The sequence below is a fragment of the Hydra viridissima genome, unplaced genomic scaffold (genome assembly GCF_058129835.1).
Source record: "Hydra viridissima isolate aposymbiotic clone 2 unplaced genomic scaffold, HvirCarnegie_v1 scaffold_5, whole genome shotgun sequence".
NCBI classification, from domain to species: Eukaryota; Metazoa; Cnidaria; class Hydrozoa; order Anthoathecata; family Hydridae; genus Hydra; species Hydra viridissima.
The window spans coordinates 10,788,955-10,813,593 of NW_028324304.1; the positions used below are offsets into that span (position 1 = coordinate 10,788,955).

At 28.6% G+C, this 24,639-nt stretch overlaps 1 protein-coding gene across 3 annotated transcripts; it reads right to left on the reverse strand.

Annotated features, from left to right (window-relative positions):
- Positions 1-395: 395 nt before the first annotated feature.
- On the reverse strand, positions 396-23,967 carry LOC149888615 (uncharacterized). Of its 3 annotated transcripts, none has more exons than XM_090088500.1 (24): positions 23,746-23,967; positions 23,472-23,627; positions 22,119-22,223; positions 21,024-21,209; positions 20,644-20,771; positions 20,109-20,228; positions 19,291-19,515; positions 15,683-15,752; positions 15,529-15,602; positions 12,228-12,348; positions 11,815-12,028; positions 11,676-11,745; positions 11,526-11,599; positions 11,268-11,406; positions 10,321-10,383; positions 10,160-10,236; positions 9,785-9,829; positions 9,553-9,652; positions 9,158-9,232; positions 4,213-4,253; positions 4,007-4,093; positions 3,776-3,809; positions 2,038-2,108; positions 396-621 (listed from the first exon to the last, which is right to left on the reverse strand). In XM_090088500.1, the coding sequence occupies exons 1-24, from the start codon at positions 23,888-23,890 to the stop codon at positions 576-578; spliced, it is 2,466 nt and encodes an 821-aa protein (XP_089944626.1). In that variant the 5' UTR covers positions 23,891-23,967; the 3' UTR covers positions 396-575. The 3 variants fall into 3 exon arrangements, with proteins under 3 accessions (XP_089944626.1, XP_089944625.1, XP_089944627.1); XM_090088499.1 differs by having other exon boundaries at positions 20,635-20,771; XM_090088501.1 differs by lacking the exons at positions 19,291-19,515; positions 20,109-20,228; positions 20,644-20,771; ... (2 more) ...; positions 23,472-23,627; positions 23,746-23,967 and adding an exon at positions 15,892-16,017.
- Between the last annotated feature and the right edge of the window lie 672 nt (positions 23,968-24,639).

Sequence of the window (24,639 nt, forward strand, 5' to 3'; positions counted from 1 at the left end):
TGTATGCATGCATGTTTCTTCAAATTCATGCCGAAAAAAGATTTTTACAGAAAATCTAGTGAATTATCTCATTTTTTCCGTAAAAAGAGTTGTTGAAGCAAGAAAAGGATTGAGCAGTTTTCTCAAAAACCATCCAATATTTTGGAACCTCAAGTTCAATAAGAACATACACTTTATAATAGGTAAATATAAACATTTACATTTAGTAAAAATTATACTTTAATTTTATTAAATATAAATGTTTATATTTACCTGAATATTTTTGTCTATTTTATCGGCTGTTTCTGAAAAAACCATGTTGGACTTTGAAAACTGTATACTAAACGTCAGATTCTTAATGTGAAAACACGTCACCCGCGTTTAAACAAAAATAACACGAAAAAAACACGAAATTCTTTCAGACTGGCCTTAAATCACCCGAGTATTTACGCTCGACTATATACAAATTGTAATAACATAGCTACTCTAACTTCCGGTTCTTTTGCTTGATGCGGAAATTAAAAACTTTAGCATTTTTAAACAGACCAGATTCAACATTCAAACCACAATCTTAGATGCTGCACGACAGTTATTTATTACGTTTTCAACTGACTTTTTACTTCTCGCAGCATCAAACGCAACCTATAAAAAGATAAGAATATTTCTAATACTTGAAATTACTGAAAAATTTACCAAAAGCTATTATTGCTTTTACTTTATTTGGGTTTTAAAAAACTTTCCTTTTTTTAACTTGCTTAAAGAATATGAATAATTTTAAGTCTCTTACTCTCTTATTATTACTTATATTATTCACTTATTATTACTTATATTATTCACTTATTATTACTTATATTATTCACTTATTATTATTTATATATTCACTTATTATTACTTATATTATTCACTTATTATTACTTATATTATTCACTTATTATTACTTATATTATTCACTTATTATTACTTATATTATTTACTTATTATTACTTATATTATTCACTTATTATCTTGGATCTTGAACAGTATTACATATAATGCAGACTCTATAAGGTTTAAACTAAAAAGGGTTACAGCGAATGCGAGTGCGAATTTCCTAATAAATCTACATTCAGGTAAAAAACTTGAAGCTGGAGAAACAAATATATCATGGAGGCAACAGTTTGCTAGTTTTGGTTTCAACAAACGTTCAGAATTATTTGTGAGATTTGTCAAGAGCTGAGTGGTCACATCTATTTAGATAAATGCTTCGGTATATTATGCTGAACCACTTATGAATTATGATCTGGATTGTAGATGGCAAATATTCACGGCTTGAAATGTTTCTTGAAGATATCCACCTTCACAGCAGACTGAATAAAAAAAGGAAGCATTCGAGGCCATTTGAATAAAAAAAGGAAGCATTCGAGGCCATTTGAATAAAAAAAGGAAGCATTCGAGGCCATTTGAATAAAAAAAGGAAGCATTCGAGGCCATTTGAATAAAAAAAGGAAGCATTCGAGGCCATTTGAATAAAAAAAGGAAGCATTCGAGGCCATTTGACAGAACTAGATTAAACATCGTGAACGAGAGTGGATAATTGGTTCTAAATAATTATTTGACGGACTCAAGGAGAATAAATGTTAAACCGATTCTGTTAAATACAGAACTGATTGTCAACTCGGACTTAGTCCTTTCTTACATCGCTTCTGATAGTGTGCTCACTATCAGAACTTTCCCATCGGACTATCGTACGGATCTCACTAGATTGAAACTCGATCCTTAAAAGATTTGTTCAACTAAGGAGTGCAAGCAAGCCTTGTCAAATCACTGTCAGATTTTTGAAAATGTGAAATCATTCTATAAACTGTACCGATTAGCAATGTGTTTTAGCGTAGTGCCATTCATTTAATAATTGTCTGACTTTATAAATTATTTGAATAATTTTGTTGCGCCTATTATTGGTTTTAATGGTTTTCGTTTGTGATATAAAAACAATCTGTAATTAAGTAATATATTTATCGTGAAATTCGTGGTCACCCACGATAAATAAATGTATAATGGGAGATAGTAAAAAAGACCTACGCTTTTATTTCAGCCTGATACTTTAACTCTTCTTGTCTGATGGTCATTTCTCGGATTTGTTGTATAGAACGCTGTATAAGTGTATTTAAAAAATTTAAAACATACATACATACATACATACATACATACATACATACATACATACATACATACATACATACATACATACATACATACATACATACATACATACATATATACATACATACATACATACATACATACATACATACATACATACATACATAAATACATATAACACCAAATTTTTTCCAGTTTAAAGAATCACTTTTTCAAATTAGCTAAAATTTTTAAAAACGTTATTTACATTAATTCAATTCACAATAGATACCACAAAAGTTATAAATTATAACGGTTAAAATTTTTTTCTTTTTTTGAAAAGGATTCTGTGCTAATGTTTAGAAACTACTGAATTTCAATAAAAAAAATTACATTTTGATGATTTTTTATATAAAAAATCAAATATAAATTTTTCAAAAAAATACTTTCAATAAGACAGTATTTTAAACCAACATCACAACGATAACACATCGAATCAACTAAATTAATGAGAACATCCTGAGGAATGCTATACTAACACTCTTTAATTAAAGCAAATAATTGGTCTTTGATGGTTTTCTACCAACTAATTACCGATCGAAATACTCCAAAGATGTTGAATAGAATTGAGATCTGGGCTCTGTGAACGCCATCCAAGAATTGCGATTTTTTGTAACTTAAAGTGATCCTCAACAGATCAGACACAATGCTTTGGATCATTATCCTGTTAAAAAATCCAATTACGAGTCGTTTTATGATTTTCATGTGGCAGCATAATACTTTTCACGATGTCTAAATAAACACTCTGGTCTGATCTGGCTTTTGAATTTTTTGTAGATACCAGCGGTTTCGTAATTGGACGGCGGCCATACAGATTATTCTGATGTAGTCGACGTATAGTTGTATTGGAGCTACAGCTTCTGCCGTGAAACTGTTCCATAATTGTATTAAGTTCGACAGCAATCTTTCGAGGATCATTTAATACCTTACCAACAACCCATCATCCTTTTCGGTGGTAACTTTAGGTTTTGCGCAGACGAAATCTCTTAATAAAAGAACTTATTCCTGGTTTTGAAACATCGAAAAGTTCAGAGATCTTTTTTTCCATCTTTCTGTAAGACATTTTTTCCACTTTTACAGTGATTTTTTTCTTATTTCATTTGAAACTTCCTTTTGAAATTTCACCAAAAAAAGTTTCACAAATATTTTGATAGTTACACTTCACTGCTTTTCAAATATATTTAATATTTAATATTTTCAAATATATTTAATATTTAATATTTTCAAATATATTTAATATTTAATATTTTCAAATATATTTAATTGAATTGCTAAATTACACAAATAATTTGGCCTTTAATTATCCTTATGTTAATAAAAACATTATTTCATTTAGGATATGATACTCTTTCTAAATATTTGGCACCGAAGCCTTTTAAAAAAAAAACCAAGTTTAAACCGTTACAATTTAGCTTTTCTGGTTTTTGTTATGAGTTGAACTAATGTAAAGAGCATTTTTTTAAAATTTCAGCTGATTTTGGAAAGTTTGTAAAAAGTTATGCTTTAAAAATTGGGAAAACTTTAGAAAAACTTTAGTGTGTGTGTGTGTGCGCGCGCGCGTGTATGTGTGTAGACCAGACAAAGGAAAAATAAATAGCATATAAAAAATGTAGATTACCTCAACATTTTTTGCTCCTTGTCGAAATAGCATCCTTAAAAAGATCTTATAAGTTTTGATAATAGCATAAAGAAGATATAATAACAAAAAACAGGCTTGCAAAATAATCAGTATAATATTCGACAGCTGTTTAACATCTGAGAGCGAAAATTATTCAAAAGATTACATTTTACTTCTAGATTTCATACACTCGGTTTGAAATATTTACACAGTGATGGAAGAGTTTCTCACTTTTTAGTTGGGGTTTGATAGAGTGTCCCATCAATATTTTTTCCAATGCGTACTTCTACAATAAATCTTTCTTCATGCTGAGTATTCCTAATGACAAACATTTCTTCTTATAAGTGTAGAGTTTAATGTGCAACTTGGGTTTTTAACAAAAATGTAAAAAGTGATTTAAAAAGTAGTTCAGCCCAGAAAAAAATATATATATATACCCTTGAATAGAACTATTTTTCATCACAGGTATAAAATGGATCTGAAAAAAATATTGACAAAATGTTAGTTCTTTATTAAACTTCTATGTAAACAATTATATAAACAATCAATTATACAATCTTTTACTGTTTTGTCAGTAATATAAGAACAAAAGTAATTAAAAAGTTGAAACTTGAAGTATATGTACTAGTGATAACAGACTACACAATGATACTAACACGTCAGTAATCTTTTATAGTTCTTGTATAACAGGAAAGATAAAATAATTATGCAAAAAAGGGCCACTAATATTTGAACTCACTGCGAGTGTGTGTATATACTGTACTGTGAATAAGTTTTAGCCCACCATAATTTTATAAGTATTTTTGATTTTATCGTAAAAATATGAAGGACTTATGAAGTAAAATAAAAATCAGGTTTATAGACATATTACAAACAAAAATATCTAGAAATAATTTAATAAAACATGATACAAAAAGAAAAAACAATTAATACTTCGTATGTCCACCCTTTGCATTGATCACAGAAGCGAATCTCCTGGAAATTGATTCATACAAATTTGTAATGAATTTTTGTGGAATATTGTCCCACTCTCTTTTTAATAATCGAAGACATTCTTCGACATTTTTGGGGTTATATTCAGCCTTTTTTTTTATCCAAATAATCCCAAACATGTTCAATAATGTTCAAATCTTGACTTTGAGGAGACCAGTTAATTACTTCGAGAACTCTCTCCTCACAAATGTCCTATAAATATTTTTTGGCCACTCGGGAACAATGTTTGGGATCATTATTTTGCTTTAGAATGAAATTATTACCAATTAGTCTCATTCCAGATGGTATTGAATGATGTCTTAAAATTTCTATATATTGTTCTCCTGTCAGTTTGTCATCAATTCTGATTAAATAACCTACTAGAGATGATGAAATACACCCCCAAACTAAAACAGAACCTCCCCCTGCTTGATTGTTGGATGTAGACAATCAGGGCGATAGGCCTCTCCAACCCTTCTTCTTACATACTGTCGTCTTCTGCTACCGAACAATTCAAATTTTGATTAATGTGTATAGTACACGGTTTAACATTTCTTGCATCCAATTATTATGCTGTTTTGCATATTTAAGTCTTTTTCTTTATTGCCATGACGCTGTAAAGGCTTTCAAAGTGCAAAACACCCTCTTAACCCAGCTTTTAGCAAATGTCGTCGAACGCAAGATGAGGAAACATTTGTTCCAGTCGCAGCCTGAATGCCTTGGGCTAGTTCACTGGAGGTTTTTTTCCGATTTCGCAGAGACACATTTTAAAAATACTTTATGTCATTTTTGTAAGCTTTGGAGGTCTTCGACTTCGAGTTTTATCCTCAAGAGATCCCGTGTTATTAAACTTTTTTATAATTTATCTAATGGCTGTCCTTGAATATTTTGTTTTTTGGACAATTTGTCGTTGAGAATAACCTTCTTCATGAAGCATGATAATTTTTTTTACGTTCCAGTAGTGGAATTTTACCCATTTTATTACTTAAATAACAATAAACATAATAATAATAAAAAAAAAAACTTAAATTAGAATAAGTTTTGCTCTTAGAAAAACAAAAAATAATATTAAACACAAAGTATCTATGAAATATCTTTGTAAACTGTATTATCATCTAATATGAAGCCTTCGCAGCAATAAATAAACAAAAATACAAGAGCAAACTATAAACAAACAAGCTGATACGAATTGGGTTCAGACCAGCATTCAATAAAAATAAACACGTTAGATATCTAAATACTAAAATCTATGTAAAATTTTGATAAATATTGCTTTTGTTTGTTAAAATAGAGTTTAGTATTGTTTGAAGTTAGACATTATTTTATATAAAAAATAATCAGAAGCTATTATTCAAAATATGTTTAAAAAACATGAGTTTTAATTAGTGGGCTAAAACTTATTCACATAACTGTATATATATACAGTACTGTGCAAAAGAAAGTAGCACCTAAGAAATTTTTTAAAAAAATGCACATTTAAATAAATATAAGTAAATAATATTGAGTTTTTATTAAATTAAACTAAGATATTCTTTTAAATAAAACTATATTTATTTATTTTAGTTAATGATTTCGTTAATAATATAATTTTTTTATTAATATTTATTAGATGGTTTCAACTCGTATCATTTTTCACCCACTTATAATCTTTGCTCATTTATTGCGGACAAGGATCAACACTAGAAATTGATTACATCAATCACTGTACTATTTATTTATTTTGTTTAAATTTATTATTGTTAAATATTTTTTGATAAATAAGAATGTGGCGAAGAATTTTTAGTTACTGTTGAGTTCTCGCGTTAATTACAGATTTTTTCGTCTAAAAAAATTTTTTTTTTTTTCAAAAGTTTTGTTTTATAATAAAGTTACTTTTCAGTACTAATAAAATCCCAAAGATATCAATAAATGACAGAAATCGCATAATTGTTTTACACGAAGAGGGCTATAGTCAAGTTAAAATAGCCAAACGTGTGAATTGTTCACGAGCCTCAGTTCAAAAAATAGTTAAAAAATATAATGAAACTGGTGATGTAGTGATGAACCTATGTGATGAACAGTTTTTAAAAATAACAGCGCTACGAAATCGCAAGAAAGTAAGCGCAGAACTCGTTCAAGATCTTAAAAGAGCTAGTGGAACTTTAGTACATGCATCTACTGTGCGACGATCTCTAATAAAATCTGGATTAAAAGGCTGTGTAGCTATTAAATAACCTTTACTACGCAAAGGTAATAAAGAAAAAAGATTAAAATTCGCCAGAGAGCACAAAGAGTGGCAGAAAAATCAATGGGACAAGGTATTGTATACAGACGAATCTAAATTTCAAATATTTGGGACGAATAGACGTCAGTATGTTAGGCGAAGAAAGGGAGAGGCATTGAAAGAGCCATGTCTAGCATCAACTATCAAACATGGTGGGGGGAATATTCAAGTTTGGGGGTGTATTTCAATAAAAGGGGAAGGGGACATTGTTAGAATAACAGATAAGCTTACAGGTGAAAAATATAAAAATATTTTACATAATCATACTGTGCCTTCTGGACGACAACTGATCGGGGATTATTTTATCCTACAACAGGATAACGATCCCAAACATACTTGCAAATTAGTTAAAAAATTTTTGTCAAATCTGGAAGAGGAGGGAGTGCTTAAAACCATACCTTAGCCTCCTCAGAGCCCTGATTTGAACATAATCGAACATGTGTGGGACTACTTAGACAGAAAGAAGATGGAAAGGTTGCCAAAGAATGTAAATGAACTTTGGAATGTTTTAAAAGAAGAATGGTATAATATCCCCATCACATTTATTGAAAATCTGTATAAAAGTATAACTAAAAGGTTCCAAGATGTTATTGTAAATAACGGTGGTCACACTAAATATTAATTAAGTCTCTATGTATAGTTATAAATTTAAATGTTTTTAATAAAACTTGTATTATATTACACAATTTGATAAAAAATATGTTTATACATATATCTTTGCTTTAATTTCATTTTGTTTGACATTTTATCTTGAATATGTAAAAATTCTCTTAGGTGCTACTTTCTTTTGCACAGTACTGTATATATATATATATATATATATATATATATATATATATATATATATATATATATATATATATATATATATATATATATATATATATAAACCAATAGAAAATAGCCAACAAGTTTGAGGTCTCTAAGCATATGGGAAGTCACAAACAATTTAAACCTTTCTTCAACATTCTCTTGTTTATGAACTTCCTATTATTTGTTAGCCACCATTATGTGCTGTCTCTGACTTTCTTGTCTTGAAGTAGATAAATTTTCTGCAAATTTTTGAAAAATTCAATATTAGGACAAAATTTTTGTAAAACTTGAAACTAAATTGAAGATTCACAAATATATTATCAGAAACCCACGACAAAATATCTTCCTGGCCGAAATTTAGGATAAAAATCAGCTACCAGCTATTTATCCAAACTAACTTCTGCAACAGAGTGTTCTTGTCAATGATTATGTCACCTCTTTACATCAAAGCAAGATAGGGACATTTCATCAGTTCTTGTATCATTAGTGGTTTTTCCTCATCACCTACATTTGTGTCAGCAAGTGATTAAGTAACATCTTCTACCAAGTACCAAGTATGTTTAAGAAGAGAGTTCTTAAGAACCTAGCATTTCATGATATTCTTCCACATTTTCAGCAACTTCAAAACCCCTATTATTATAACTAATGTGCTGAGAAACCAAGAAATTTATAAAACAGCAACATAAGGTACCACTTTTTAACAAATTTTCTTTCCTTCTCTGTCATCAAGGCAAGTTTTTTGTTGGTATGTAAAAGCATCAATAAATATATTCCATTTACTGTTAACCTAGGCTCATGGAAAACAGGAGGCTGGCATTAAGAGAAGTCTATAATTTCATTGCCTCAGCTGAATGATCCTCAAACAACCTTCTGTAGTTCTGTCTTCAAAAAAGCTGTTCTGGATAATTGCATTTTCTTAGCCTCCTGTGCATGAAGAAGCCAGTTTGCAAAATATTCCAAATAGGGCACCCTACCACTTAAACTTGAGAATTAGGTGATTTGGTAGATGATCTCCAATAGCTTCTAACAAAATATAAAAATGCAGTTAATCCTTAAACTTAGCATCACTTTGATCAAAATGGATAACAGCAATAATATTCTTATTTCTTTCTGTCACATTATTTCATTTTCATGGGTTTTAGGATCATGCTGCATACAGCTACTTCAACTGCAATAATCATTGGAAATGTGCTGATAAAACTTGATTTAGGCAAAAACTAACAATAAGAATTTGCTCAAACTACATTCTAACTATTTTGTTGTGAATATATTTTGAAATATATGTATATGATATATTATTTAATATATACTAGGATATATGTGCTGATACTCACTTCATATTTATCATGCCTAATTTTTGGAGTATGTCTTTCGCACAAATCATCTATTCCAAGACGGATGTTATCTCTCTATAAAAAGAAAAAAAAAAAGAAAAAAAAAAGTTTGATTTTTTCAAAAAATATATAACAAAATAGGAATGAAAAAGATAATTAATATAAGATTATTGACCTGATATATCCTAAAAGATGTAAATGATTACAAGAAAACTTGTCATGATTTAAAATTCATTACCTAGCTCTTGTTTTATAGAACTTCTTTATTGATGAGCTTTTTAAACAAAATGATTTGATAAAAACTTTTTGGTTGTTTATACATCAAAATTCTATCGAAGTTTTTTTTAAACAAAAAATAAAAGCAGAAACAAAATTTAAACAATTAATTTAGGTACCTCCCTTCTTGTGATTTTAATACCAATAATACGTGCTGCAACATCTACTCCCACATAAATTACACCTCCCTCGCTTGAATTTAGTAAAGCACAAATTGTACTGTGGCAGAAAAAAGTGAGTTAACAACTTATGAAAACTTTAACAAGAATAGGAGTTACAAAAAATAAAAAAGATAAATATTTTAAAATGATGGCACCTTTGCAAAAAAAACAAAACTTATCAACAAATTACTTGCTAATTGAACTTGTCTTTATGTTTTGGACATCAGGTGAAAAGCTAAAAGAACAAACTTGCATATCATATTACACATAATGCTTTGTCATAGTGTCATAATACACAGCTGTGGTAAACCCTTCGAAACATTTAAAACTATGATAACTAAATATGTAAAAGAAGAAAATAAATGCATTTAAGATATTTTCTAGTTGAGAGATCTAGATTTTTAGTTGCTCCAATTATCACACAAACTAAACTCAGTTTTGTTGAAGCACTGGGTTCATAGTCTACTAGCTAATTCTTTATAGTTCATCAATTACACAAAATAGTTGAATTAAAATTTAAATCATCCAGAATATACCAAATATTTTAAAAGAGAAATAAACCCACAAAAAAGCATTTTTGCTATCTTCTTTGACATTAAGAATTTGTTGGAAACAATATTCTGAGAGCTCAGAGGTGCCATTCTATAAATATAAAACACAAGTAATATTTTTATCAGCCATAAATTTATTACCAGCTAAGTAACATTCTTTATTTAAAATACTTACACTGCCTTTGATGCTTTTTGAGTCTAGTGATTTATCAGTCAGCACGACTTCTTTTTCTGTTAACTTTAGAATAAAAAATAAACACTTAATTCTCAGATTAAAGAATTTATGACTGATGCTGCTGTGAGAAATCTATGATGAAAGATGTCAGCAACGAATTATAATTGCAATCAAGGATGTCAGCAATTTTGTTTTGCAAAACATATTATTAAAAAATGAGTAACATTCAACTCTTATCTCTGTTTTTTTTTTAATCTCTTTTTAATATGCATTTGGGTTCTTTTTCAGTTTTATCCAGAAAAGCAAAAATAAAAAATTTTTAGTTAAATTCAAGCTTCATTAATGAGTTTAATACAACTGACTATTTGGTTGTGTTAGGGATTGTTTACATATTATGTAATCAAGGAGGGGGGAGAAGCATCACTACTAATGCTTATGCCTGATTATGGGGATATGATGCCATAAACATGTCAAAAAGTTTAAAGGGTTATTTTTGGCATTTCTATCTTTTTGAAACCTGGATTTTTTAATTACAAGAATGTGCAAGATACAAATACTGATCTTTTTGTACTTTATTTGTGAGTTTCCCCTATTTTTCTAGCTATTCATCTTTGTCAAGTGTGTTTACAAAGTTCAAAAATCTAACTGTAATGAAAACAACTGAAAAGTGTTGAGTTTTCTGGGTTACTTTGACAAAATAATTAAAGTTTACTGAAGAATAGAAGTTTTCCAATCATTCTTTGTATCATAGCAGGGGATTGGGGGATAAATAATTGATGATGCATATTTGGGTCTACCAAATGATTACACATGATTATAAGGGGAGGGGGTGGTCAAAAATGATGAAAAACTGATTACCATAACATGTGAATGAACTAAAAATTTTTATTTTAAAACCAAAAAAACAGTTTTGAAATTCATGAAATTTTAAAGGTTGAAATGATTACCATAGGAACTAGATAAATGTCTTCACCATCAGTCTCTGTCTTATAACCAGAATCAGATCTCTCAACAAATTTATTCATCATATCCTTTATTGTCAATGACTTACATGTTGGATCTGAACTAGCTTCACCCTTGTGCAAGCTAAAAAAAAAGAAATTTACTGTTATAAAAAATTAAAAAAGTTAAAAACCCTTCACAAAAAGCTCTCAAATCTACCATCCATTCTGCAACCCCCTTGTAAAAAAAATTTAAATTCTCACACTCGTTTGCTTTTTCTTTCTCTTACTGCATTTAATACTTCGTCATTGCAAATTTTTTGAAGACCAAAGCAACCCTGAAAATTAATATCTGTATTTTTTTTAAATAGATATGTTTTTAGGAGCATCTAATGATGATTTTATTCTACATACCTTTAACCTGCCTACATTTCCCTCAATTATACTACGAACATCTGGAACATTCATAGGGTCAATCAACCTCCTAAAAATGCAATAATGAGAAAGAATGCTTAAGTTTAATTTTTTAGTTGCTTATTTTTAAAACTCTTACCATCCATATCGAATAAGATTTTTCATGACTGTCAAGAGGAGGTTCTTATTGTTTAAACTTGTAAAACTTGACTGATAAATTTTGATCAACCACAGCAGACCATTTGCATCTGCAATAATTTTTCGATTTGAAAAACATTTGGTAATTAGGTTGAGGAGACAAGTAAGTAGATTTGTTAATAGTTCATCGTTGTTCATATTTTCATGACACATCTCTGAAAAAAGAAATCACTTGCATTTCTCTTTCTAACTTTGTAAAAGCAAAAGAATTCAAGAAATATTTTAAGACAAGTAAAAAACAAGAAAAAAAATCAAAAAATCAAAATATTTAAAAAAATATATAGCTACTTTTGTATACATGGTTTATTTTAAATTTCTAAAAATCCAAATATAAAATTTTCAACAAAAATTTACCAAGAATATATTGAGTTCCACCCAATACACCTATTTCTTTTCGAATAATAAAATTGTGAGAAAGATTAGTAAGACCAGCTGCTGCTTTTATCAAAATATTTTTGTCAGGCAGATGACACAACTAAAAATAAAAAGTAATGACCATTCTATATGACATTAATACAAATAAATGCAATTGATTTTTTAAGCTTCTTAATTTTACATAAGTTTATTCCTGAAAATATCTACATTTTATCTTTAATTCACAATTCCAAAAAAAAAAATCCATTATAATAGTTACACTAATATGTCAGTCCCTGTGGTTTCATGCCTTCCCCTCAACTTTGTTTTTAGCACAGGACATCAAGTGGCCAGTGAAAGCTTTTTCTAAACTGACTGAAAAAATTGGAGTGAATTTTTAAAATATTTTTAGGAAATTTTAAGCTTTTTGGATTGATCAACACCAAGTGTTTGTTGATACATACTTTACAACCAATCAGCTCTCTCCTTTTCTGCTCATGTGTCAACATGTCACAAAAAGTTACAAGAGAAGAAAAATGTTTCTTTGTGTACTTACAAAGCATGCAAAGTGAAGGAAGACAGGGACGTTTTTGTTAGTTAAATAATTGTTGAAGTAAAAGACAGTTAATTGTTACAAGCGCTAAGCTCATCTGTTATCTAAAAAAATCTGTTCTGCTCTGCTGCTCATCTATAAAAATCAATGAAGGCATTTTTGTGCTTGATCTTTTCTGCTACTTTATCGGACCCAAACTCTCCATTATCTTTTTTTATTTTTTTAAGAATGCTTCTAAATAGTTGCTATTCCATTTAGTTGTTATTTTCAGACAGAAAAAAAGAAATTGCCTACCATTGGCATGTGCTATTTTCTTAAACATTTTAGCAAAATAGAAATGAAACTTTATTTTAAAACTTCTTTTTATTTTTAGCTAACACCAAAGATTCTATCGCTAAGTTTTTTTATATTGCTGATGTTGTGTTAGCTGTAAATTAGTTTTACAAGAACTTACTTAGTTTTTATTTAGTTGATTATCAGCCTATTATCATTATTATTTATATTTATTTTGAATTAGGAAGTTGTTTTGTTATGGGTTTCTATGGAGAAAGCATTTAGTTCAATACAACCTATAAGTTTTTAGCAATTAAAGAAGTTTTTTTATCTTATTTGTTTTTAGCTAGTGAGCTTTGCAAGCCAACTTGGTAAATTTAATTTGTTAAGCTATTTATTTTTTTCTTTTTTGTGATACTTTGGATTTCGACTATAATTGTGATTTTTATTTGTTAGTTATAAAATGTCAACATGTGGTATTAAAGTTACAAGGGTTTATTTGCAGGGTAAGTGAGGTTATTTTATTTCATTCAACTTTTTAAAATCTAACCTCTGTTGTTCTGCAGCAACATACAACAACTCAGTTTTTAAGTTGTTTCAGTTGCTTTTGTTGTTTGTTTTTGTCTTTTATTAGATTAATCGATGTTTACATTATTCCTGTCAAAGCATATGGTACAAGTATATAAGTCTTATTGTGTTTCACTTGAGTTACCTTTTGTCTAATAGTAAGAAATGTGGCATTTTTTAAGGGTAGTATTTGTTTTGATGTCTTTGAAATTATACTCATCTTTTATTTCATTCTATTTTATTAAATAAAATGTGGTAAGCTTAAATTTTAAGATATGTTGTGAGGAGGTCAGGGAGTGAAATTTGTTCTTTGAGTTCATACAAATTACTTATACATTTTGAATCTTAGTTACCTGTAATAAAATCTACTTTGAATCTATAAGACTATAAGACTTTAACTAATGAATTTTGATCACTTAAATCTGTTTTAACATCTAGTGGTTAATTTTCTATATTGCATTTAATTTAATTATGAGCTGTAAGTTTATATACTTGTTAGTGGATGTACATAGAAAGTGTTTTTCCCTTTCCAAAACCATTGGTAGAGATCTAATCAAAAGTATTTTAATGAGAATAAACTATCCCTAACATTTAATGAAGGAGGAGGGAGTCTAGAAGGGGGAGGTATGCTAGTTTGAATTTAGAAATGGAGGAGAGGTGAGGGAGTGAAGTTTTTTTAAGTAGATAAAATGATTTTATTATTATTTTATTTTATTATTTTATTGATAAAACTGATAGAGTTATTAAAAATGTGCTGTATGCAACTTTTTTCTTAAAATCTCTGGTAAAACAAGGGATAAAAGGATGAGGGGGAGGGGGGAGGGGGGAGGTTGCATGTATATATACTTAGTCAATCTTGGGAGAGAGTCTGACTAAAATGTTGATGACTAATGTTCTTTAACATGAAGGAAAAGTCAAATTGCTTTTTGTCTGACGCACATAACTTATCTTAAGATAACTTATCACATAACTTTATCTTCAGCTTTTGAAGTTAAATAGTCACTAATTAACTGTGTTTTCAATCAGCTACAATTTAAATATTCTGCTTATTCTCCTAAGGAGATTAAAGACGCGCATTCATTTTTTTGCTACATACAGTAGTAAGATATGCAAAGAAGTATCAATGCAAGGGGGGAGGAAGGATTTTTCAATTATATAGGAAGCTGAGGAAGGTTTTTGAAATAGGAGGGTTGTACAAACTTTTCCTATCAAACAAAGGAAAAGAATGAGGGTGGGTCTTGAAAGTATATTTACCAGTACAGTGGAATAGTGAAAACTTTCTGCATAATCTGTCAATTGTAAACTTTATTTTGCTCTCTATTGAGCTTAGAGATTCTAACAGCTTTCAAAAAGCATTCCTTGATAAATTTGAGTTTTTTAAAATAAATTTAACCTCCTTTCTTAGCTGAATATCATACTCTTTTTCCTATTCCAAGGTTTATATTAAGGATTTGCTCAAAATATGTCCTTTCTGTTCTGGTGTGAATGTAGGACAGGAAAAAGGGGGGGGAGAGAGAGAGAGAGAGAGAGGAGCTAATCCTCATTAGAACTACATTTAGGTGGGGAAGGAGAGAGATTAATATTTCCCCTCCCCTGTCTAGGACTTTAAGGGATCTTTTCATTTTCAACGGGAACATGGTGTGCAAAATAATGGAAACATTTTTCAAAATTTCAATCTATAACTAAAACAAAACAAATTGTAAATTCATCTGTTTTTGTTTTTTTATACTCACAGCTTGAACTTTATACATTAAGACTGAACTTTTATAACTGGGAATTGAGCTACTTAGCTCTGATTTAAAGGTTAAAATTATGTAGCAAGCAATGCTTTTATCAATTCACATCCAAAAAACTTAGAACAATTGAACAAATTGATCAATGACCAATAAAACAATAAAAAATAAAGACCTTAATAAGTGCTTCTGTCCCACCAGCTGCATGAACTTGAAGACGAAATTTGGTAGAGATATTACAAAGAATTTCTGAATAGAAGATTTTTAACTTTACAACTTTGAGCAAACTTTGTAGGTTTAAAAAAAACAAAAAGCAAACTGATATTAACCTGCTGCATGTTGAAGAACAATCGGGTACTTTGGAGGTACCTGAATCCCTTTTAAAAGACAAAGATTTGCCTAAAAAGTATAAATAAAATAAGTAAGATAACCACAATTAACAAGCAAAATTATCTTGAACTAACTTAATGCATGAATCAATAGCAAATGTTTCTCATTAATTATCTAAAATTTCTAATCCCATAGGTCCCATATTCACCATCCCATCTGTACAAATAACAACATCTGTACAAATGTATGTCACAACACATTCACCATTCCAGCAACATCTTCACGATATATGTCACAACACTTTGCTCATTGTTTTTATTTTATTGTATCTAAAGTATAACTTTTAAAAATTTTTGACTTTCCTCTAAGGAAAACACAATCCTAAGGCTGAAAATTGTTTTATGAAAAAAAATCTTTATTCTAATATTTATATTTCAATATTGAGGTCTGTAATTATAACCTAAGAAGAAAAATTTATCAGCAAAGCGGAAAAAAAGGATTTTTAAAGGTCCAATACACAAACATGAATATTTCAGAGGTAAAACACTTAATTGGGCGAGTTATTATTCAGCATAGATTATGTTTTTGAAAATCTAGGTATAAGGTATAATTCAGTAAAAAGTTCAGAAGCAACAAATTTTCCTGTGGTCAGTTTTCAAAAACATCACGGTTTGAAAAATTAAGAATACACTTTTTCTGAAGATTAAAATTTTTTCTATCAATTGTATAAAATTTATTTAAACAAGAATTGCTACTTTTTAACTGTTGTTACATGACATACAAAAGCAACTAAAAATTTAATGAAATAGGTAAAACTAAAAAACATTTAAAATAAAAAACAAAATCATTTACCTGAAAAAATAAAAAATCATTAGTTATTTCTATTTTTTGAGATTTTTTGGAAAGAAATTTTGTTCTTTAGTTTAAAGAAATTTCATATCCTACAAATTTAGTTGTATTGTCCTTGTCTTAATTCAAAAGGTGATTGCAATAGATACAATTAATTGATAAGATAGATGGTTTAAAAATCTTATGGATTTATATATTGAGAAAAAACAGTTTTTTTATTGGAACAATTTGACTGAACTTTTTCCTAGGTGAAATCTACATATTACTGACATTATGTAAAATCTATTTCTTTAAACAGAATCAGTACAAATATACAACATAACTTTTAAACTATTTTTTTAAAGTTAGATTACACTGAAGATAAGTGGTTTGCAAATAATTTAAAAAAAAAAAATTCTTTTTACAACATGGTTTCAGTAAATATATACTTTAGAAATGATTGAGAATTGAAAAAAAAGAAAGTAAATCTTGTTATCAAGTTAAATACACCAAATCCAAATGATGCTTGCTGCTTTGAAAAATTTAATCTGAAGAAGCACCTGATCAAATTCTCATGACTGTTTTGATAAAACCAGAATGTTAGTTTACAAAGTCAAGCTTTTTTTTTTTTACTTATTTCAAATTCAACTTATTGAATACACTATAAAAAGCTTTATTAAACAAAAACTTCAATTACATTATTTTGCAATATATGAAAAGTACAAAGTAAGTTTTGAGTTTTAAATTCGCTTGATTGTTTTTATCAAACCAGAATATTGTCCTAACTGGCTGGCATAGTTTTCCTTTTATTTTGTATATAATCACTTATAGCACTTAGTACAATAGCAGAAGAAACATTGCACAGATTGCAGAAAAAAATTGAACACAGAACAATGTGAAGATCATGAAGTGATTTGTATTGTAATAATTGCAAAGATGCTTATAAGGAAAGTAGTGATCTAAAAGCACTCAACTTAACATTTTCTTGGTTGTTCACTTCTAAAACAAGTAGCATATTGAGACAGACTCTAAGAAATGAAAGTTAGCAAAGATCAGGTGAAAATAAAACCAGAAAAGATCAGGTGAAAATAAAACCAGAAAAGATCAGGTGAAAATAAAACCAGAAAAGATCAGGTGAAAATAAAACCAGAAAAGCACAGAAAAGTGTAATGTCAAAGAGGAAAGAAAAAGCTAAACATTAAGTTGACTTCTTTTTTTTTTTTTTCATTTTAATAGTTCCACCACAACGCATTGAACAATTTTTAATTTAGACAAATATTTTGCTGCCTGCTCACCTATTCTGTGACCCATCATAGTTTTGTGTTATCAATGAAGTTTTTCCAAAAGTTAAATCTGTCATCAATACAGAAAACATATGCAATACTTTTTGGTTTAAACCTTTTTGATTAAAACTATGGAAGTATGAGCTAAAGTAATACATTTCTTTTCCGACAGTCAAGAAATTGAACTTTTGAAGTCTAAGTGCATAGCACTTTCATCCTAATTAAGTCATTTTCTTGGCACAACTCAAAGTAGTATCTGGTTTTTTTTTTGTTTAATGGTATTAAATTATTACCAGTTTTATTAAAGCATTTTTTTTTGTGAAACTGTATCAACTTTGGAAACAATTTGGATTTTAAAAAAAATTTTTGAAGTTCAAAACAATTTACATCAGTTTCTCTATTTCTTTCACACTGTATTTATAGTATTTTATTATAAACCTCAAGATGAAAAAAAACAGGGCTAGGCCTGTTTAGTGAACAAGCTGCAGAAGCTGTTCAAATTAAGAAGATGAGATTACTAAATTAAGAAGATGAGAAAAACTAAAAGAAAAACAAGTCTTGCGAGTCTTGCAAGTAAACAAGTATGGCAATAGAAAAGTTAATCTATCAAGCTTTCGCTCTCATACATTTAAATTACTGTGAGATTACTGCAAAAAAAGTTTTTCAGTTGAAGCACACAAACTGATAATATCAGGTTATGATGTTTGCAACATTACCCTCAAAGATGAAGTCAGAAATCCATTCAAACAAACAAGAAGCAAAAACACAATTCATTACTTTCACTAGTTAATGGAATGAGCTTTTAATTGGAAATGAAGAGAAAAAGTCCTTGAGAAATTTAGAAACAGATAAAGCTCCTTGTTTTCCAAACCAATTCAATGTATGATGTCATTTTTTAAAAAAATTTTAATATACTTCTTCATCAATGGTTTCTATGCTTTTAATCTTGTTGAAAGGAGGTTGAAGAATGAAGGAGAATGCTTTCTCTGCTTTTAATCTTGTTAAAAGGAGGTTGAAGAATGAAAGAGAATGGCATTACTAAAAAATGATCAATCAATAAAAGTTCAAACATACTATTTTGTGCTAATGAGGTATGTTATGAAAAACCAAACTAAAGCAATGCAGTGAAGAAGAATGATAAAACCCTATGAATATGCAGCTAAAAAACTTCAAAAAGTAGACAAAAATCAATCTTCAGAAATAGTTTAATGATGTTTTATGAACACCTCAAAATACAAATTAATTTTTTAAATGACTAGAAACATTTTTAGGACATTTTTACTTCTCTGAAAATTATAGAATTCCAGAGTTTGCAAATAATTTTTGATTCTAGAATTGCATTGAAAAGTCAATATTTTAAAATTTAAAAGATTGCACAAATAGTCAAAGGTAAAATTTTGATAATTTGTACAATCATTCAAAATTTTATCAAAATCTGAGATAGTGTTGCACACCTAGAAATCTGTTTAAAATAGAATTACATATATTGAACATACTTGATAAGGGATTTCAGTAATAAAGCCTGGCAAAGGAAAAAGTTGATCAGCATAAATCTTAACCACATGACCATAATCAACAAGCAAAACTAAGCAGCATTCAGCATCTTTTTCCATCACACAGCCACGTAACCACTTACATTTTTTAGAAGATGTAGGTAACGGAACACTCACTTTCACACCACTAATAAGATTGTCAATAGAACAAATATTTGATGCATAAATCTAAACAACAGGATGATTAAACAATAGGATGAATAAGCAATAGGATTATTACATGCTAGAGCGGACCTTTTACTGCACTTAAACTAAAAACAAATACCATAATTTAAACAATTTCTTGTTCTCTAAATTTTCAATACAAGTATATTATTTTTGATTGAAACTCAGAAGTATTCAGCATTTAGTGTTCTTTTTGGTTAAGAGAAATATATTTTAAAAATATAATAAAACATAATGTAATAGAACTTTTATGTTCATCCAAACTATGAATTTTAGAATTTTATACTTTTTCTAAGACTTTAAAGTAGAAAAAAGTTTTTCATGAAAAAACAACATGATTATTCTCAAAATGAACTTTTTAAACAACATGATTATTCTCAAAATGAACTTTTTAAACAAAGGAAATACCTGCATTTTTTAGGTTTTTAAAAGAATTATATTGAACTGAACCAATTTTTAGTTACGTTTGAAGACTTACATTTTATTTAAAAAAAAAACAGAGAAAAAATATTATTATTAATTATAAATAAATATTTTATCACAAAGATTAAATAACAAATCACTAAATTAAAGTTAAAGCAATTTTGAGCACTTACATAGTCTTCTATGAGATCAGATATTTTATCAATTTTATTGGGAGCATCAGAGTCTATGAATGCCCAGAAGCAATTCACATCAACTACTTTAGTCACATTGAAATCTGCCCATACCTCAGCCTAAATACGTTTAACAGATTTACAGCAACAATACAATGGTGCTAATTTAGAAAGATTTAGAAAAATACTTTCTAAATATACATTTCTTGTGGATATATCTAGATCTTAACCCATTTTGTGCTTACAACCCATCATTCAGATATCAATAACTCCTCAGAAGAAACACTTATAGAAAATGAAGTAAAACAAAGTTTCCTAAGAAAAACCATTCTCAGCATGAAAGAAACCCAAAAATGAGATTTGTACAATAGGAAGAAAACAAGCTGAAATTATAATTAATAATTTGCTAGCAGCAATTAGTTTACTTATTAGCAAGATCTGTTAGTCGCTCAATAAAAAGTTCAGTGGACTTTGTTTTCAAAAACTAAAAAAACAAAACAAAACAAAAAAAACAAACAATTCTCACATGACTTACAGCACGAATATTTTCTTTTTTTCTCAAATCAGGCCATGCAACACCTAACTTAATAAGCTCCTCATTTATATGAACATCAACAGATGTGGTGGTGTCAAACAGATCCACCATAAGTATGCTTAATTCACCTTAAACAAAAGGTAGCACCTTAAACATCACCTACAGTTCTCGTTAGAACAAAGAGTATTAAAATTAATTAGTAACTGTTGTTAATAGCAACAACAGATGTTTAAAATTCAACTTTAAATGGGAATGCTTATTAACACTAATTACGCTTGATCCTGATGACAGAACAATAAAGCTGCAGAATTTTTTTATCACACTGAATAAATTATCCAGAATTTTTAATTTTAACAAGTTAACAAAATAATTTATTTTACCTTCTTGACTGCTGCTTTCATCAAGATAAATTTTCCCTACTAGCTTCCGCCCTTCTAAAAGTTGTTTAGTAAGAGAAATATCTGTTTCTGTAAATGCATGCCTATCAAAACAGCAGTTTTTATGTGGACTTTCAGGTAGAAAAACACTGCTTAGTGTAACTACTTTTTCTATAACTCCATGACGCACTAAAAATCCAAAATATTTAACCATTAATTATATAGATTACTATAATATAATATACTAATTAATAAAAATTAAAATGTAATTTGATAACCAATTTTGTCTTGCATATAGTAGAATAATATTGCAATATTATTATTTTTAAATAAAAGTTTTGCATTTAAAACCTGAGCCCAAAATAAAATCTGAGCCCAAAAATATTGAGATACTATATCACTTATTCAGCTCGCATCACAAAAACTTTTTGAAATAAGCAAAAAAAAATTTTTTTTGTTTACAATGAAAAACTTGTTAAAAGTTTTTCATCATAAACAAAATGGAAAAAAAAATCATTCTATTGCCTGATATTATTCTATTTCTGAAAATGAAAGCCAAATCTGAAGAGGAAGTTGTTTTGCTGCATGCAGATATGATATTTCCACAGATAATGAAGGAACTTAGAATATCTTTGAGCACAATTTAGATAAACTTAAAAGTTTCTTCTTCTTGACCATCGGCTCTCAGACATTCCAAAAAACACCAACCACCAAACACCAACTGTTGTTGGTGTTGCTGACCATCTAGAGGCTCGTAGACATTCCAAAAAACACCAACTGTCAGACAGAAAAACGTTTCACTGTTGAGTCAGCAAAAAATAGAACTCATCACAAAGAACAATGCCAAGAAAATCCCTATGAGCTAAAAGCTTTTCCCCAGGAAGCTGTGATTGCAGATGATGGCTGATTACATTGATTAAATACTATAAAATCTTTTTATCTTTAATTTCATTCTTGAAAAAACTATTTTGAACATCAAAAAAATTTCTGAAAATTGTAAAAAATTGTAATTCTTTGCAACGCAACAGCAAATTAACTTTCCACACACCCCCTAGCTCTTTTTTTTCATTTAAAGAAGTTAAAAGCAAAAAATCTTACCCAACTCTTTTAAATATTTTTGACTTTTAGCAGTTATTAGACAAATGAGTTTAGCAGCCTGCTCATGCAGTAACAGCATTTGATTCAAAGCGGTTATTGATTTATCTAAAAGATATTAAATGGAACTCAAGAAAAGCATTGCCATCATAATTGATTAATCATTAAACCAGTAGATAATTAAATCATTAAAAACTAAATCATTAAATAATTCCTTATAATACTTTTCATGAGTTCAGCAATAGTAATAGTAGAAAATGCTGTAACTGATCGAACAAGTGTTTCTCTGTGTTTTTGCCTTGTTAGCCCCTTGTAACTAGTATTTAAAGCAGTTACCTATCATGTGCTTGTTAATGATTGGGAAAAGATTGCCTCAGCCTACTTTGTCAATATTATGTATACATATATTGCCTTTGTTTGTTAAGATTATGCATACTCTTATACATTTGAATAAGATCTCATCTTTGTCTCCTTTCCACAAGTGTGGTTAGGTCTAATGTTTCAATTCTTCTTTCATAGAAAAGATTTCTGATTGATGCCACCAGCTTAGTAGCTTTATGCTGAATTCTTTCAATATTTTCACAATCAGATTTGAGAAATGAAGACTAAACTGGAACTGCATACTTTAGTAATCGGTAAATAAAAGTCAAAGCAGGTGCCAATTTTTAGTCCATTTATAGACATTATGTAGATCAGCTTGAAATTTAATAGCACATAGTTTTGAAGATAATTCCAAAAACATATTTGTATCATCAGCATATAATTTGGTAACACTTAGCAGTTCCTTTAGAAAGTCATTAAAATAAAAAACAAAAAAAGTTGCTGCAATTACAGAACCTTGCGATACACTACTGAAAATGTCAATCCAGTCAGAGATGATCTTACTTTGAACGACTCTTCGTTTTCTATTTTCTAGGAAAGCTCTGATCCACTTAGGTATCAGACCAACAGATTTGTAAGTTTTCAATTTGGCTATCAGTCTTTTGTGTAGCTAACAAGCAGAAAGCTATATAATTTTATGTTTAATGAAAAAATAAAATTCCATAAACATAACTAAACTAACCTGGCTGCTTACACAAGAGTATAGCTTATATTTTTCTTGATGAAATGAAGAAAAGAATTTAGTGGTTCATGATTTAATTCATAAAAAGCCATGTTGCTCTTTTTCTAACTTTATGTTAAAACTTCATAGAAAAGTATTGAAATTATTGCATAAACAACTTAAAAAAGCTTTAGTTTAAAAAAATTTCGTAAAAAAAACTCACAAAAAAAAAAATACAAGAGAATTCGTAAAAAAGTTTTTTTTTTAAATTAAATACAATTAAGCATTAAATAATTATAGTATCAAAAACGAACCAGTATTTGTTCCAGCAGCCATCATGGCTAGAACGGGAGTTGCACCACTAAGATTAAAAAACATTTCAATGTACTGGTCTCCACAACTGCATATGTGCTGAATCAAACTGACAGCTAAGCTCAAAACAAGTTGATCATTTGATGAATGACATAAATCTACATTAGTTAAATACAATTTACATTTTTAACAGATTTGTTAAAAGAATATCAGTATTTCTTATAATGCTGCAAACAAAACCAAAATATTTTTAGCATTGGAATTTTTATCACATACGTATGAGCCCCTTTAACAACCCATCATTGCAATATGTATGAACGATCTGTTTGTTTGAAATAACATTATTGTGAATAACAATAAGAGATTTGGTTACTTCACTGCTGCTCTTTTGACTCCATAAGCCAATCATCATATCAGACATTTTTTGATATAATAGAAAACATTTATCATGGTTCTTACAACTTTTCAGTAACTTTTAAGCTGTATAAATATAAAAGCTGTATATATATAAGAAGAGTAAAAGAAGAAAAATATTAATTTAAGTACAATAATATAAAGTACAAATACTTAAAGAAAAAATTGATAATAATAGTAATATTAAGTATAAATGACAAAAATTATTAAACAAATTTGTTAAAGAGAAAAAATGTTTATCTGTAGACTGAATATCTGTAGAATAATCAATTATCAAAGAAGGATGAAGTAACACAATTATCAAAGAAGGATGAAGTAACACAATTTACTCATGAAAAAAAACTGACAACATTAAAATACTCTACGTTAGATTTCATGACAATTTCATCCATTTTCAGTTTGGAATACTTTTTGTTACTTTCATTCTAGAAAAGAAATCCAAAACCAAAAAATGGTCTGGAGATTTTTACTTTCTTTGAAATGGTTAAAAAAGAGTCACAAGTGCCACAACATGATCACAATGTTGTCACAAAGCAGAAACCTGACAGTCACAAAAATGTCACATGGAGATTTTAACCTTTCCTCTTTTTTTTAAAAATGTTCAAATTTAGAAATTTTTAAGCCGCTTTAAAAATTCTAAAGATTTAAAGTGTGTAGGATGGAATCCTGGAATTTTGGAAAAAAACAGTATAAAAGTGGGTGAACAAAACCATCTTTATGAAAGTTGCTTTTCATTTTAAAAATCTCATTCGATCA